The sequence below is a fragment of the Pongo abelii genome, chromosome 7, assembly GCF_028885655.2.
Source record: "Pongo abelii isolate AG06213 chromosome 7, NHGRI_mPonAbe1-v2.0_pri, whole genome shotgun sequence".
Lineage (NCBI taxonomy): Eukaryota > Metazoa > Chordata > Mammalia > Primates > Hominidae > Pongo > Pongo abelii.
The window spans coordinates 62,169,232-62,183,624 of NC_071992.2; the positions used below are offsets into that span (position 1 = coordinate 62,169,232).

At 42.1% G+C, this 14,393-nt stretch overlaps 1 protein-coding gene and 1 long non-coding RNA gene across 13 annotated transcripts in view; one reads left to right on the forward strand and one right to left on the reverse strand.

Moving 5' to 3' along the window:
• The window catches only part of SPIDR (scaffold protein involved in DNA repair), a 486,770-nt gene that overhangs the window by 344,813 nt on the left and 127,564 nt on the right, over positions 1-14,393 (forward strand). For all 12 annotated transcript variants that reach the window (XM_024251318.3, XM_054561576.2, XM_063726425.1 and 9 more), the window contains one exon: positions 1,745-2,010. In XM_024251318.3, the coding sequence (XP_024107086.3) occupies positions 1,745-2,010 (266 nt within the window). The remainder of the gene's footprint in view (positions 1-1,744; positions 2,011-14,393) is intronic.
• On the reverse strand, positions 10,724-13,648 carry LOC134761831 (uncharacterized). The gene is made up of 2 exons (XR_010140981.1): positions 13,419-13,648; positions 10,724-13,223 (listed from the first exon to the last, which is right to left on the reverse strand). It is a non-coding gene; the product is annotated as an uncharacterized LOC134761831 (long non-coding RNA).

Below are 14,393 nucleotides of genomic sequence, written 5' to 3' on the forward strand. Positions count from 1 at the left end.
CAACTGGCAACACACTACTTTTTTTTTTTATACTTTAAGTTTTAGGGTACATGTGCACAACATGCAGGTTTGTTACATATGCATACATGTTCCATGTTGATGTGCTGCACCCATTAACTCGTCATTTAACATTAGGTATATCTCCTAATGCTATCCCTCCCCCCTCCCCCCACCCCACAACAGGCCCCGGTGTGTGATGTTCCCCTTCCTGTGTCCATGGGCAACACACTACTTTTGTTTACACCAGCATCACCACAAACATGTGAATACATCACTAGGCAACAGGAATTTTTCATCTCCATCATAGTTCTATGAGACCACGGTCAAACATGCTGTCCATTGTTGACAGAAGCATCATTATACAGTGCATGCTGGTATTTGACAACGTTCATTTTCTCTATTCTTGTAATGTCTAAGAATTTTTAAAGCCCTCCTTTATTTATTTAAGAAATCATATTTTGCTTTTTCACAATATCTATTATCCCTTGGGATAAAAAGAACTGCATAAGCTTGAGTTTATATGCTGGAGTTGTTTTTTGGAATTTTACTGATCCTAAGCCATGATCATGTGCCAAGATGAATTTAGGGAACCACTAAAATTTACTTGCTGTGGGCATGAATGGCCCCTGGGACCACCCTAAGCACTGAATATTCGTGTGGCTCCCAGTGCACTGGCCTCAAGGTCTCTGGGTTATATAAGTTGTCGCTGAACAGAATGCTTCCTGAGACTGACAGATCAAGGGAGGAAGAATACGAAAGAAAAGTAGACAAACTTTCAGCCTCTTTTGTACGAGCCAGTCAAGCAAAATCTCCTTTGACTATCAAAAGAAGTATCTGGAGAGGATTACGCAAAAAGGAAGACTCTAGAATCAATTTAATTATAACAGATTAAAAATATGGCCCAGAGCACATTACTGTTTTAACATATAGTTTTAAACAGCTATGTAATATTAATCCCATGAGATTCATTTTTGTCCTATGACAGTGATAATGAAACTACTTGTAGCATAATGGTTAAACGTGTGAACTTTGGAACCAGATGAGCTGGTTCAAATCCTGCCTCAGCCACTTCCTGCTGGGTCATCTTGGGCAAGATCTGTGGTTTCTGTGTCTCAGTTTTCTTATCTGTAAAATGGAGGTGTGATATTATCTATCTTCTTGGGTGGTTGTGTGAGGGTAAGCATGTTTAATATGTAAATTTAAAAGCCTGGAATCTAGGAAGCACTCTAGAAGTGTTGTTGTTTTATTATGACAGCTGATACTACGTAAGGAGTTGTTGGGAGAATATGTGAGCATGTAAAATGCTCAGCCTAGGAGATTGCACATACAAGAACTTAATAAAATGAAGCATTTGTATTATCCCTAGTCATTCTTTTATCTTCATTTTTAGTTTGTTCTGTTGGAATTCTTACCTCAAAAGAGAAAAATTTATTGAATTATCATGAATTATTTTATTAGCAGAACTTTCTGTGTGTTTTCAAAGACCTGCCTAGTATAGCAAACATCCTGCTGTGGTCCTTGTTCTTTCACTCACCTTCAGCCTGCAGTCTTAGCCACCTGGCAGGCCCAGAGCCCCACGCCACAAGTTCCTTTGTTTTCATCTTCATCATCACTTCAGTGTAGTGCAGATCCACTGGGTGGCTGCTTAAGGATGTCATTATTTGGTGTGCAGCATGTTGCTTGTTGTTAGCCGAACTGAAACTTTGTGAGTCTTGAAACTGTTCCCTTTATGTGTCTTGGCCAGGTTGTGTGTAGTGGTGTAGCCACTACAGGGACAGCCACTACAGGGACAGCCTGGACCCACAGGCACAAAGAAGCAAAACAGCGCATCCCAACTGGCACTCCCCTGAGGGATTCTCTCCTGGATGTGGTGGAAAGCCAGGGAGCTGCCTCGTGGCCAGGAACTGGAGTCCGAGTGGTAGTGCAAAGAGTGTATTCTCTTCCCAGCAGAGACAGCACCAGGGGTCAGCAGGGGGCCAGCTCAGGACACACAGACCCAGCTGGAACTCGGTGAGTGCCAAGATGCTGGTGTGGGGCAGGGTGAAGAGTCACTTAGACAGAGTGCTCTAGAAAGTGGAGCCTCTTCTCAGAGCACGTTCTTAGCTGCATTCACCATATACGTGAGCTGTTTTTGTTTTTCCTTGCATCAAAATTTGGGATACATGGTATGATGAAGGATTTTATTTATCTATTTAATTTTAAAGTCCTATTAAAAATTAAATTTGCTGCATTTTCTTTTACCTTTAATTGTTTGTGTTCTTGAAAGTAATACAAATGCAAGAAATATTGGTATTGTTCTGGAAAAGCCAAGACATGTAGTTGTCATACCTCAAAAGACCATTTGCAACATCCAGTTTTATATGTCTTGAAAACCTGAGTAAATAATGGCAATTGGTAAACCTGCAGCTTTCAGAGAGTGCTGTATCAAACCATTTGCATTAGTACTGCCTAATACAACTTTCTGCAATGATGTAAATGTTGTCTGTCTGCACCATCCAATGCAGTTAAGTGCAGACAAATGTAGTAGAAGTGATGTTGTCTCTACTCAGATTTAGGCCCTTCCTGGTGTTGGTTCTTACAGATAGCTGTAGATGCATGATTGACAGAGAGGTTTGTTTGTTTACATCAGAGCCTCAGCATCGCCTTTTTTCTTTTTGCAACCTCTGCCTCTGGAGTTCAAGAGATTCTCGTGCCCAGGTAGCTGGGATTACAGGCTTGCACCACCATGCCTGGCTAATTTTTGTGTTTTTAGTAGAGACAAGGTTTTGTTATGTTGGCCAGGCTGGTTTCAAACTCCTGGCCTCAAGTGATGCACCCGCCTCGACCTCTCAAAGTGCTGGTATTACTGGTGTGAGCCACCACGCCCAGTCTGGCATAGCCTTTTGAAGTTATCTCTGGCAATGATAATTGCCCTCAAAGAAGTAAGATGGATTTCCAACAGAATAAAAATTAAAAGTATAGATGCTGCTTCATCAGTTTGGTTTTGTTTAACTATTAATAAGAAAACACGTACTGAAGAAATAGTAATTAACAATCATCCTGGCCGGGCATGGTTGTTCACACCTATAATCCCAGCACTTTGGGAGGAGCCCTAGGCAGGCAGGTCACTTGAGCCCAGGAGTTTGAGACCAGCCTGGGCAAGGCAAGATGGCAAGACCCCATCTCTAATATAAAGATAATGCAATCATCCTATCGTTATGCTGCCTTCTGATGCCAGAGAGAGGAACAGGATACCTACACTCCTGTGTAAATTATGAATCATCTTCAAGTGGAGGCACTTTATTTAAAATACTATGAATTTCAGAAAGTCGTCTTGAGGTCTAGAGTTGGAGAATGTTTCTTTTGGAATTACAGAAAAAAAAGATTCTTTTTTGGAATATGTATGTTTGTAAAATTCATTAAATCAGTTTTAAGGTCTTTATCATGGCTTGTAGATGTAGACCAGTCTTGTACCCTTTGCCCTAAATCTGTGGTAAATTCATATAGAATTTTCCAAGACAGTTACACATCAGACACAGGTTTTTGTTTGGTGTTTTTTGTTTTGCTTGGCCTTTTTAATGACACATATCCAATGTTAGGTTTTGAAGAAGGGAATACTAGTTACCTTGGCAATGAGGAACTTGGTAGAGCTTCCTCATCTCAGCACACAGACCACACACTCCAAGGGGACGAAGAAACAGAGACAGTGGGGAAATGAATCACCCTGACAAGAAGGAACGACGAAACTGACAGTGTGGTTGCTTCCTCTGACTAATCACAACCAATGCACGTTATGAAGGCTGTCCCTCTGAGTCCTTCAGTGGTACTTGTTTTACTTGTTTAGCAAAGAGAGAAAAACTAGAAGCTAAAATCTGGTGAAATGCTACCAATGTGAGTTGCATTGTGAATGCTTTGGAGTTGTACTTTGGAATACATGTGGTGACATATCTAATGAGAATATGCTTCTGGTAGATTGAAAGAAGGCCAGGCATGAACTTCAAAAACAAGAAAACAACATCCAGTTATTCAGAGTTAATGACTGTGCATTCTGTGTGATGCATTTTCTGTAGTACATCTGAGATTGCACAATATTGAGGCTAGATGATATTATTCCCACTTTGCAGATGAGGAAACAGAGCCTCAAGGAGGATCTCACTGCTGACACAGGTAGACGCAAAGAAAAATGAATGGGATATAGAATCCCAGATGGCATGGTTGTAGAGTGTTAGAGTTTAAAAGAAAAGGGAGAGGCCGGGCGCGGTGGCTAATGCCTGTAATCCCAGCACTTTGGGAGGCCGAGGCAGGCGGATCTCGAGGTCGGGAGATCGAGACCGTCCTGGCCAACATGGTGAAACCCCATCTCTACTGAAAATACAAAAATTAGTCAGGCATGGTGGTGCATGCCTGCAGTCCCAGCTACTCAGGAGACTGAGGCAGAAGAATTGCTTAAACCGGGAGGCAGAGGTTGCAGTGAGCTGAGATCGTGCCACTGCACTCCAGCCTGGGCACAGAGTGAGACTCCGTCTCAAAAAGAAAAGAAAAGGGAGAAAATTGAGTTAGAACCAAGCCGTGTTTAGATTAAGCTGACCCAGGGTCAAGTTGTCCAGGGCAGCAGAAGTGCAAGTGCCTTGCCCTGGAGAGACTTGGTTGGACTGTGTACAAAAATGAACTTTTGAACTAACGGCCATAGCGCTAGCGTTGAATTTGAGGACAGGGCTGCTGAGATGTCTTTGGGTACAAGAAGATCTGATCATTAATATTTTCTAGATTATTTTGCTGTGATAATGATCAGGCTCTCTAGTTTACATATCAAATTAATATAGAAGTAAAACTGTACTTTATTCACTACTAATTCTTTGCTAATATATTTAGAAAGAAAAACAGAGAATATATCTGCCTTCGAGACACATTTAGCAGTATGCATTCTAAGGCAGTTTTTTATACATGTACATGTAGCACGAATATTATTAGAAGATGCAGATGTGTAGCCTGGAAGATTTGCTGCCTGTGATTCCTGCTTTCAGCTTCCTGATCATAGATGACATATGGAACGCTCTGTGGGTCCCACAGGATGGACAAATTTGGGCTCAGCTAGTACAGACTCATCAGCACAGCACACACGGAAGAAGGAAAATTGCATAAGCAGTGACCCCTTCCAACTAAAGGCAGCTCTAAGTCTGGTCTCCTTGTCTTTCAGAATGGCTTTTCTTGAGCTCTTGTCATTATCTGCTGTACCCCAGAGATCTTTCAAACTATCAGTGAACTTAAAGACAACCTTGATTACTGTGTGTTTTCTGTGAAGTCCAGAAATTACCATGTCAGAAGAAATTAAGCCTGGGTGAAAAAGAAACAACGGTGTCTTACGGCAGATTTGTTTGCCACAATAGTTGCCCCTTCCCCACCCAGCCCAGGTCAGGTGGTTGCAGATGAAACCCAGCGGTAAATTTCTGTCATAAGTTTACTTCACACCTTGATCATAGGTGTCAGTCTCAGTCTGTTCCCAGTCCTCAGTGAGTGTCACTTTTCTGATACCAGTAACAGCTTATCTTCTGAAAGCTGACAACTCAATTAGTGCCAACCTCGAAATTAAAAGAAAATTTTTTGAAGCAGCTAGTCCTGTTCAGGGCCAGATAGATTCTTTCAAAAGATTCATGTCCTCTGCACTGTGAAACATTATCAGAAATAGACTTTACATTTCAGAAATATAATATGTTAGAGTCCCCTGTCCATTGTTCTTCTGGATGACTTCCTTTAACTTGAGCTATTAATGAAAACATTTCTGTGAGGTTTCTCAAGGTGTTATAGGTCAGAGTAACCAACACAAACTTAAGTTTTATAAATCACTAAAATCAAAGGTAACAACTGATGCAGAAGGTGCTCCCTAACCACAGGGTAGGCCGTCTGTTCAGAGCCCAAACACACCTTCTTTATAGATAGACTACATGTTGAATGATCATTAGATAAATGCATGACTAATAAAGCCATAGGCTTTTTTTTTTTTTTTTTTTAACAGAAAGGGAGCACTGGCCTTCGAGGTAACTTATAATGAAAACTGAGGTGAAGAGAAAAAGTGATGATTTCTTAGTGATTCTCTGTGTCCTGGTGGTGCAGGTCCAGACCATATTACCTCACTCCAAGCCCATGGTGATTGCCAGCAGACATCACCTTTCTTTCTCCCTTTCCAAAACATTCTCCTCCTTTCTCCTTGAGATATTTAACCTAGGGACCAGTAATTTATTTTTTTCTTTTTTTTGAAACATGGTCTTGCTCTGTTGCCTAGGCTGGAGTGCAGTGGAGCAATCGTGGCTTACTGCAGCCTCAACCTCCTGGGCTGGAGCAGTCCTTCCACCTCAGCCTCCAAGTAGTTGGAACCACAGGCATGTGCCACCATACCCAGCTAATTTTTTTTTTTTTTTTTTTTTGGTAGAGACAGGGTCTCACTCTGTTGCCCAGGCTGATCTCAAACTTGTAACCTCAAGCAATCCTCCTGCCTTGGCTTTCCAAAGTACTAGGACTACAGGCGTGAGCCACCATACCTGGCCAACTAATGTAATCTCTATCCTTTAGAGATGCAAATTCTTTCTTGCCCTTCATTGCAGAAATATTTTAAAGTGGAGAGTTAGTCCTTTGCAAGAGGACAGAACTTGCTAAATAGTCGTGTCTTCAGACAAAAAGCCGGAGAAATTCACTGAGCTGAACTCAGAAAAGCACATTTTCCTTTTTCCATACCTTGATGTTTTACTCCTCTTTTGGTCTTTTGGCCTTTGCTTTATTCTCATGTTGTATATTTATTCCTTCTTTCCACTAAGGGAAAAAAAAATCCACCATGCCCTGGACCAGGTCCTGGGCCTGCAGTGGTTAACAAAACCAGACATTGTCTCTGTGCTCCTGGAGCATAGTTCTAGTGGGAGATCCCACACAAAATAATTTACAACAAATGCATTTATGATTACAAGTTGCAATAAGTACCCTGGTGAGAAAAAATAGGGCACAATGGAGAATGGACATAATTTAGTTTAGAGGGTTCAAAGATGGTGTTCTAAGGCAGTACTATTTAAGTTTAGGTGTTAGGTAAAGAGAAAATGAAAGAGAATTGCTCACAGAAGAGAGAATACCTTTGAAAAGCTCTTGGACAGGAGGGAGAAGCCAGCATGACCATGCTGCACGGGCCAGCAAGAGATCCCAGGCACGCAACCGGCCACAGCCTAGTGGACCATGTGCAGGAGCTGCAGTGTTTGCTGTGGCTGCCCACTGACCAAGAATGAGGTTGCCCCGCTTGAAAGTCAGCTTTAGCTATCAGGGATTTAGTAAGATGGGCACATGGGGCAGGGCCTAGTGAAAGCAGAGAGACCCAGGAAGCAGCTACTGCCATAGTCCAGGTCAGAGAGGACTGGTGGGTTCCTGAGTCTCCTGTGGCTTTGCCAGAGCTAGAGAAAAGATCTGTATTCTAGATGTGTGTGATGGCTTCATAATGGATTGGTTGGGGGAGGAGCAAAGTAGAAGGGAATGTTCAGAGGGTGAGCCTCAGCTTGAGTTATTTAGTTGAAGGATGTTCCCATTTGCTGAGATGAGAAAAACTATAGTGAGAGCAGGTCTGGAAGAAAGTTTGAGAATGCAGTCTAGGCCTACTAAGTTTGAGATTCCTATGAGACATCCAAGAATAGATGTCTTGTGAGAAAGCTGGACATACATACCTTAAACCCAGAGGGTTTTAGATTGGATATAAATGTTTGGGGGCTCTCAGCCTATGTCTGGTCGGTATGTATCTTTGTATGTACATTCATTTTGTTTGCGGATGTCGGCAGGTTTTATTTGTTTATGGTGCCAAGCTCCAAAGGCACTAATGGGTGTGAGTGCAAGGCAGCAGTGTCCTGTCACAGCCGAGTCTACAACCAGGGCTGTGGAGGAGGTCACTTTAGGGAAACAGTAGAGACAAAGGAAAGAAGAAATGCAGGCATTGAACTCCAAGGTCCTCTTGCATTGGAAAGCAGGTAGAAGAGGAGCCCACTGAGGAGACAGAGGAGGCTGGGCTGGTGAAGTAAGAGGAAACCAGAGCTGGTGGCAAGCGCTCAGGATGGTGCTTCCATGTGGGAGGGGACCCATAGTACTGCAAAGTCTAATAAAATGAGCACTGAAAACCTGTGCCCCAGATTTGGGAGGAGTTGCTGGGTCACTTCATGAGCAGGAGGTGTAGGGAGCCATGAGCACAGAAGCTCACTTAGCAGAGTAGAGTGGGTGGGATGCCAGAGGAGAAGCAAGCTTGGATAACAAATGTTTTGTTGACGCATACGGGGATGACAATGTCCAAATTTACATAGAACAACAGAACTGCAATGAGGGCATTCTGTCTCTTGTTTCCTAATGTGTATGCAGGTACCATTTTTCTTTTAAAAATTCATAGAGGCTGGTGGTTTAATGGAAAGAACAAAAAGTGGAATCAGACTGGTGTGGGTTCACTGGTGACAGGACATTTTGCAGGGAGACTGGGGCAAATTGTGTTTCCTTGTCTGTGAAATTGGTATTATAATACTATAATGCAGACTGGTGGTGAGGACTGATTGGGATGATGTATGTGAAGTACTCAGCAGATGCTTCCCATATGACAAGCACTCAGTAAAAAGCAGCTCACTCACTCTTTAACAGCAAGCATAGATGCTTAAAAAAATAGTGGTAAAGAGCATTGCTACAATAATAGAAACCTGAACTAAGCAAAGACAAGCTATCGCATTACAGATCAGCACTCAGTGTTGGTACTGAGTCTGCCATCTGGCTGCTGAGGAAGCTTGCTTGAAGGTGATTTTTATTTCTGTGCTTTTGGCCACCTCATTCCCCAACTCTACCCCTAGCACTCCCACAACAAGGAGTTGATGCCCATTTACTTTGGAAAAGAAGCATTTGTGTAAATTTGTATGTGAAATGTGACCACAGCTGTCTAAATGATGGAGATATGGAAGTTCCTCTGGAATAAACATATTGCAGAAAACTGCCCTAATGCTGGGGCCAGTGTTAAATGGTGCTGATATTGTGGTTGGAAATTTTTTTACTTTGTCCAGAGCATTAAACCAATAAAGATCCCGGCTGGGCACGGTGGCTCATGCCTGTAATCCCAGCACTTTGGGAGGCCGAGGTGGGCGGATCACAAGGTCAGGAGATCGAGACCATCCTGGCTAACACGATGAAACCCCATCTTTACTAAAAATACAAAAAAAAAAAATTAGCTGGGCGTGGTGGTGGGCACCTGTAGTCCCAGCTACTAGGGAGGCTGAGGCAGGAGAATGGCGTGAACCCAGGAGGTGGAGCTTTCAGTGAGCTGAGATCGCACCACTGCACTCCAGCCTGGGCGACAGAGTGAGACTCCATCTCAAAAAAACAAACAAACAAACAAAAAACAAATAAGGATCCCAAACTCCTGATGTTGAGAATGATTCAGATTAAGGCCGAATGAGGAACATGCACTAGTAGATCGTGGATGTGATGATTAGGGGCATTAGCCTTTGCATGTGTTTGGACAGTGGAGAAAGACTCTTGGATAAAGTTTACTAGACTCCTTTTGAAAAGCTGGTCAGCTGTGGCACATTGATTCCCCAGCTGTGTGCTCACCTGCTGTGTCCTGCTGGGTGAATACAGCTCTTCTCCCTGGTTGTGAACCTTTACTTTTCTTCCCACTAAACAGTTGGGAGATATTCTTGACTCTGCCTCCTTTTCTCTGTATTGAGATAAGGTGGCATACATTCCTTCACTGTAACAGCGGCATATCCCTGTCTACAGTTAAAGAGCCTGAAGGGAAGACAGCTCCCTCGTCAACAACACAGGGGACCATTTCACCTGCTTTTCTTCTGTGTACCACCACATACTGCCAGAGTTGGTGGAATGACTATTCATCCATCTGCTTAGCATCACATTTTCATAAGGTGGTTGTTGTCACTCATACTTTATTTCTGAAGTCTCTTTGCTTCTTCCTGTTGTAGAAAAGTTGGAATTGTTCCTTTTCAATGATATGAATATTTTTTATTGTAATGTGAAAGGCTGTGAGTGCAGAGTATCATTTTTTTTTGCATGTCCTTATAATTGATGCCATAGCCCATGCCTTAGGTTTGTTCTTACCTGTGCTCATTCAATAAATTTAAATCATTCCTTAATCAATAAGTTCTGTGTCCATGAGTCTTAAGTAAACCTTTTAATCTCAGCTGCCCATCTATTCTTAACCTTTGCTTGTTTCCTCTCTAAAACAGTTATTGGCAGTCCTTATGATATCCAAGGCCATTTGACATTGTTTCTTCTCAGCCCTGGCTCAATATTAAAGCCTAATGAGGAACATGCACTAGTAGATCATGGATGTGATGATTAGGGGCCTTAGCCTTTGTGTGTGTTTGGACAGTGGAAAAAGACTCTTGCATCAAGCTTACTAAATTTCTTTTGAAAAGGTAGTCAACCATTTTGACTACCTGAAAAGGTGGTCAGATATTTTCAAAAGGAATCTACTAAGCTTGATCCAAGAGTCTTTCTCCACTGTCCAAACACACACAAAGGCTAATTCTAGTAGTAGAAGTAGTCTTACTACTGCTTATTCTACTAATTGACATCTAGACCCTTTATATTCTTTGCCATTCTTCCTGTCCACATGCCAACTTACTGTAAGAATAAAGACATATCAGAACCCATGGAATTACAGTCTAGTGTTTATGGTTCTGTCATGTATACACAGAGAGATCTAGAAATTGGAACTTGACTCATGGGGACCTGAAGGAATCTATCTTATCTCTATCACATTTTTAAAGAGCTTTATTGATACATAATTCACATCCCATATAATTCATTTATTTAAAGTGTACAATTCAATTGTGTTTATTGTAATTACAGACTTGTGCAATCATAACTATAATACGATATTAGAACTTTCTGCAACCTCAAAAAGAAACCCCATACCAATTGACTGCCAATTCCCAATTCTTCCCAGCCCCTGGCAACCACTCATCTACTTTTTGTCTCTACAGATTTGCTTATTCTGGATACTTCATATACATAAAATCACAAATCTTTTGTGACTGGCTTCTTTTACCTAGCATAATATTTTTAAGGTTTATCCATGTTGTGACATGTTTCAGTACTTCATTCCTTGTTATGGATGAATAATAATCCATTATCTGTGAATATGCTATGTTTTATTTCTCTTTTGAGTTGATGCACACCTGAGTTGTTTCCACTTTATGATTAACATGAATAGTGCTACTATGAATATCTGCATACAAGTTTTTTGTGTGGATGTATTTTCATTTCTCCTGAATATATACCTAGGCATGGAATTGCTGAGTCATAAGGTAACTCTATGTTTGATTTTCTGAGGGACTGCCACAATATTTTCCAAAGTGGCTACACGACTTTACATTCCCATCAGCAATGTAAAATATACCAGGGTTCCACTTTCTCCACATCTACTCCAAAATTTGTTATTGTTGTCTTTTTTATTGTAGCCATCCACATGTGTCTGAAGTGGGTATCTCATTGTGGCTTTGATTTGCATTTCCTGATGACTAGCAATGTTGAGCATCTTTTCTTTTTTTTTCTGAGATGGAGTCTCGCTCTGTCGCCAGGGCGGAGTGCAGTGGCATGATCTCAGCTCACTGCGACCTCAGCCTCCTGGGTTCAAGCGATTCTTCTGCCTCAGTCTCCCAAGTAGCTGGGACTACACGTGCGCGCTACCACGCCCAGCTAATTTTTTGTATTTTTAGTAGAGACAGGGTTTCACCATGTTGGCCTGGATGGTCTCTATCTCTTGACCTCATCATCTGCCTGCCTCGGCTTCCCAAAGTGCTGGGATTACAGGCGTGAGCCACCGCACCTGGCTGAGCATCTTTTCATAGGCTATTGGCCATTTGTATATCTTCTTTAGAGAAATGTCTTTCAAGTCCTTTGCGTATTTTTAAAGTTGGGTTATTTTTTCTTGTTGAATTGTAAGAGTTCTCTGTATAAGTTCTTTTCATTTGCAAATATTTTTTCCCATTCTGTGGAGTTTTTCACTTTTTTGATAGTGTCCTTTGAAACACAAAGATTTATCATTTTAATGATGTCCAATTTGTCATTTTTGTTATTATTATCGCTTGTGTTTTCAGGGTCATAGCTAAGAAACCATTGGTGAATCCAAGGTTATGCGAACATACTTCTGTGTTTTCTTCTAAGAATTTTATAGCTTTTGCCCTTATATTTTGGTCTGTGATCCATTTTGAGTTAATTTGTGTGTATGGTCCAACATTGTGGGTTGGACCCTCCTTGTGGTTAAAGATTATGTTTAGTACTAGTAGTAGTCTTTATATTTTATTTAAATGTATATCTTATTGTTGGCATTTGTTACAGTTTGCACCATTATGTCTTTGTGTGCATAGCATTTCTTGCCTTGTAGGTGGCAGAAAATGGATCCATTTCTCCACCCTTTGTCTCTTTTAGCTTTTATCATTTTATTGATCTAGTGTTTAGTTACAGCTATCTGATTGAAAAAGTAAAAGTTTCAGAGTAAGAGTTAGAGGTGTAAATAATACGAAAGTAATATATACATGCTCTTTAAACACTTGATAATACCAACTTGTATCATTTGACCCATGTTCTCATTTATAGCTATACACATTGAATAACTTTCTTGGTGAACTTATGGATAATATGAAAACTGCTGTGAAAGTGTTCATGCTCTTTTTTCCTATATATTAAGCCAGTGATAGACTTGGAGGGAAAAGTGAAATGGAATGGCAACAGCCTGGGGATGTGAGTACAGACAATTATGAAGTTTTGGTAATAGAATGAAAACAGCAAGAGTAATTTTCCAGATTCATATCCAGTCATGGTATGTGTAACCACCATTCTAAGTTTGCATCTTAACCTGGCCATGGTGATTTTCCAGCACCTGTCATCCATGAAGATCAAGAAGGATTTCAAGGTGGCCCTATATAAAAGGCATGGAATTTTTTCCTCCCTATTTCTGACCTCCTTTCTCTGGAAACTTTTGTTCCTAAAAGAGGCTGGAGACCTGGAACAGTCTCCCCACTCTTCCCACTGTACCCCCACCCCATTCCTGCAGCTGCAATCTGGAGCAGCACTGTGATCACACTAGATCACACTTTCCTGTGAGTCAGATTGCAGCTCTGGAATGTGCTTTGCTGAGATGACGGCACAGAGAAGAGCCATGAGAGACAGAGCACACAGCCTGGCAGAGTCTTCAGGGATGGCCAGATGCAAGCACACAGTGCCACGTGCCTCTGTGGGCAAGAAGCAGAGAAAGGGTGAGATCAAACCTGACCCAACTTGACTTCCTCCTCCAGCTGAGCCGCCGCACCTTGCTGCCCCTCTCCTCCCCTTTTGCCTCTGTCAAATGACCTACTCTGCCCTCTGTCCCAGCTGTTGCTAGACCCAGAGCACTTGGTGCAGCCAGCTGGCAGGTTTGGTAGGCTCACCCTTGTTGTGATGATTTCTTGGCTCCACAGTTCTCAATGGCTTGAGCCAGCTCAGCTCTTTCTCCACAGGGAACTGGAGCAAAAATCCTGCAGAGCAGTTCTTGGGTTGGACACCCCCTTCCCAGGAGAGACGATTATACATGAACAGATGCCCTTGTTTCTTCCTCACTTGCTGCTCTGGCACTGGTATTATAAATGGTCTGAATTTTCATATTTATTTGCACAGATACAAAAGACAGTGACAGATGCTTGATTATATAGTGAGACTAACAACCACGTATTAAACATTGCACTGATATTTGTCATTGCCTTCAAAATAAGCTCTACGTGTTTTCTTTACTTCGGTTGTCTCATTTAACCATAAATAAGCCCTCAGAGGTCAGGGGCTGTGACTCATCTGGTTTTGGTACCGGACCATGAATGCAGTAGACACCCAGCAAGTATGTGTTGATGGGAAACAGCAATGGCTGATTGAGCAGCTGAGAAGGTGGGGTGAGGTTGTGGCTCCCCTTCTCTTCTCAGGATGAACCAGTCCATGGAGTTGTGCTACAAATGTTGTTGTTTGTCTAAGGAAATTGACGAGAATGACAGTGAGGTAGAAATTGCCAGGAATACTCTGCTTTGGGACAGAGGTGATGTCTAGTCTGTTCCAATCAGATAGAGGGTGAGACACTGAGAACCAAGGTCCCTGAAGAATGTTCAGTCAGTGTAAACAAACAGGGAACAGCACAAGGAGGGACACTTAGGAAAGTGGCAAGGGAGGAACAAGGGTAGCTCTTGGGTGAAGATGTTTATAAAGAAAATAGAGGCTGGGCCCGGTGTCTCACGCCTGTAATCCCAGCAGTTTGGGAGGCCGAGACGGGCAGATCACGAGGTCAGGAGATCGAGACCATCCTGGCTGACACAGTGAAACCCCGTCTCTACTAAAAATACAAAAAATTAGCCAGGCGTGGTGGTGGGCACCTGTAGTCCCAG